Raw genomic sequence first — 2500 nt, forward strand, 5'->3', positions numbered from 1 at the left:
ATAGCCAGCCACTGGGACATTATTTACATTGTGTACAGTACATGTATATAAGATAGTCAGCAGATGGTTAACGGAGGCTATCTGTATTCTGCTGCCACATACACACAAAATATGATTTCTCTTTGCTTGTAATAAATCTTATCAAATATATAAATAAATAACTAAAATTAATAAATAAATAATCAGACTAGAATTAAGTCTCCACATACATGTAGCACACAGCAAGCAACAACTAAGGCATCTACCTCTTCAAAATTTGTCAGGTTCCTGAAGTTTTCACAAGCAATCCAAAACACGATGTTTTCATCACTAAATTCTTTCTTCAAAAATTCCTGTCAAGAAACAACAAATACTTTCTGTGAGTACCACAGTACTTTTTATATACTTTCCGTACAATGAAGTGACCTCTGACACTGAGAACACATCCACTACTCTCAACATCATTTTAGAGGGAATGTGACTAAAAAAACTCTGAAGAATTGGGATTGGGTCCCTACACCTGTGAACACAAGACTTTCGTTTAATTTAGATGTTTTTGTTAGTTTTTCATGTTTACATTGTAGTTTCGTCGCCTTAACCTTCATTAGCGCCTGACTTTTTCTGTTCCATAATAGCCCCTAGTTTTCCTTTGTAAGCTTTAATTTCAATCATTTTTCCATATGCACGCTTTCCAAAACCTTGTTCGGAATGGAGTTAATTTTCAACACCTTTTTCGTTTTTAAGCTTAAGGATTTGCATACATGTAGGTTTGGTGTGGTCGGATTTTTCGGGTGAATTGTAACAGTTCAAGCTTAAGTTTGAGTGCACCGCAGAGTTTTTTTGGCGTTCCTTCTGGCCAACCTGTATGTGCATAACAAAATCATTGTGGTAGTTGAACCTTCCGCTTGATTACCGTAAACGTCCATGTATAAGCCACACTTTTTTTCACAAAATTGAAGCCAAAAATCAAGGGTGCGGCTTATCCATGGATACATCTGTGTTTGGAGTTCTCAAAAACCTAATTAATATTCATAAAATCCTTACGATGTCAAGAAATAAACGTAAAGAAACTGAGAGCATGTTGCTGTAGTTCATTGACTTTTTCATTCAGTGGTGGCTCCTAAAGGAGCAGTTTGTGTCTTCGAGTGTTTATCAGCGAGTCTTCCTCTCCAAGAGTTCTTTCAAGCAATTAATTTCCGCTTTACTCAAACAACTGAACACCAATGTACAAGGAATCTCCATTCCTCCGCACAGCTGTTTGCAGTGACGTCTGCAGCCAGTCACTTCCACGCATATCTTTTCATCACATGCAATAAAGTACCACAAAATTTGCGAGTACTCGCGAGGTAAATGGCCAACTGTTTCGTTGTTTTTTTACCACCTTCATGGCAAATTTGTCGACTGCATTATCAGGCTCCCGCTCCTGTTCTGTCCTGAAGTATTGTAATATTAATTAATGAAATAGAAACTGAAATGATTGCATCAATGCGCGTGCTTTCTGTGTTATCCCCAGACAATCGCCAGGCCCTGGCCCAGACTCCTCCCAACATTTAAAGCTTGGCTACTAAGCACTTGTTTGTTTGTCTTTTTAATGCCGAAGGAATTTCAAGTTTATGGTGTGTTTCGAAGTGATAATCTTGAAAAAATCAGATCGAAATAGCATTTTAAGTTAAAGATGGTGTAAATTCCAATGAAAAAGAAGGTACAACAAATGAAATTTCGCTTTCTTTAGACTTGATAAATGTGAAAGATGTGAACTTCTATGTCAATGTTTCGAAACCTTGATTGTTTGTCCTTCGTTGTTTGTAGCAATACAACTCTACTGAAACGTGAAAATGTATTGTTTTCGTTTTTTTCCAAAATTTGCGCTTCCAAATCGGGGATGTGGCTTATACACGGACGTTTACCGTACATTTACAATGTTGATTCATGGCCCGCACCATAAATCAAGGGGAAAAAAGTAGGTCCGTAACTGAAATTACTGCCCATGAACTTGGTTAAAAAGAGGTATACAATGTAGCATATCTTTCCTTTTGAATGCCATGAATAATATTTTCATGGTACCATTCAACTCTCATCATTATTGCCATAAAATAAATGGATATTGAATAAATTCTACACCCTTGTTCCACAACATGTTTTCCCTACTATTCAGGTTTCATTGTATTTCAAATACTTCACACAGCTCAAACTGAATCCTGACATCAAAACAGTGGGTCCTAGTACAGTGTAGTCATTACGAAGTATGCTACAGTTACAAAGTGTACATGTACACCAGTTTACAGCAAATACTCTTTTTTAAGTTCAAGAATGGCAGCAAAGTGTTTGGAAGTTTGAAAAGCCTTTAAAAAAGCTTATTTTAAAATTGGGCCTAAATCTGGAGAAATACAATGTAATGTGCAAGGTTCACTTATACAATGTACTGAGGAAATTGTTTTCACACCTTGAAGCACCCTAAACCAGCTGGATCTTCCATTAGCTTGTCAAAGCCAAGAGCCCAACGACTGACTCTGCCATCTGT

At 37.0% G+C, this 2500-nt stretch overlaps 1 protein-coding gene across 2 annotated transcripts in view; it reads right to left on the minus strand.

Moving 5' to 3' along the window:
* LOC138006738 (regulator of G-protein signaling 12-like) overlaps positions 1 to 2500 on the minus strand; it is a 49018-nt gene that overhangs the window by 32792 nt on the left and 13726 nt on the right. For both annotated transcript variants that reach the window (XM_068853241.1, XM_068853243.1), the window contains exons 3-4: positions 2423 to 2500; positions 246 to 332 (exon numbers count right to left, since the gene is read on the minus strand). The exon at positions 2423 to 2500 is cut by the window's right edge and continues 101 nt beyond it. In XM_068853241.1, the coding sequence (XP_068709342.1) occupies positions 246 to 332; positions 2423 to 2500 (165 nt within the window). The remainder of the gene's footprint in view (positions 1 to 245; positions 333 to 2422) is intronic.

The sequence above is a fragment of the Montipora foliosa genome, chromosome 6 (assembly GCF_036669935.1).
Source record: "Montipora foliosa isolate CH-2021 chromosome 6, ASM3666993v2, whole genome shotgun sequence".
Lineage (NCBI taxonomy): Eukaryota > Metazoa > Cnidaria > Anthozoa > Scleractinia > Acroporidae > Montipora > Montipora foliosa.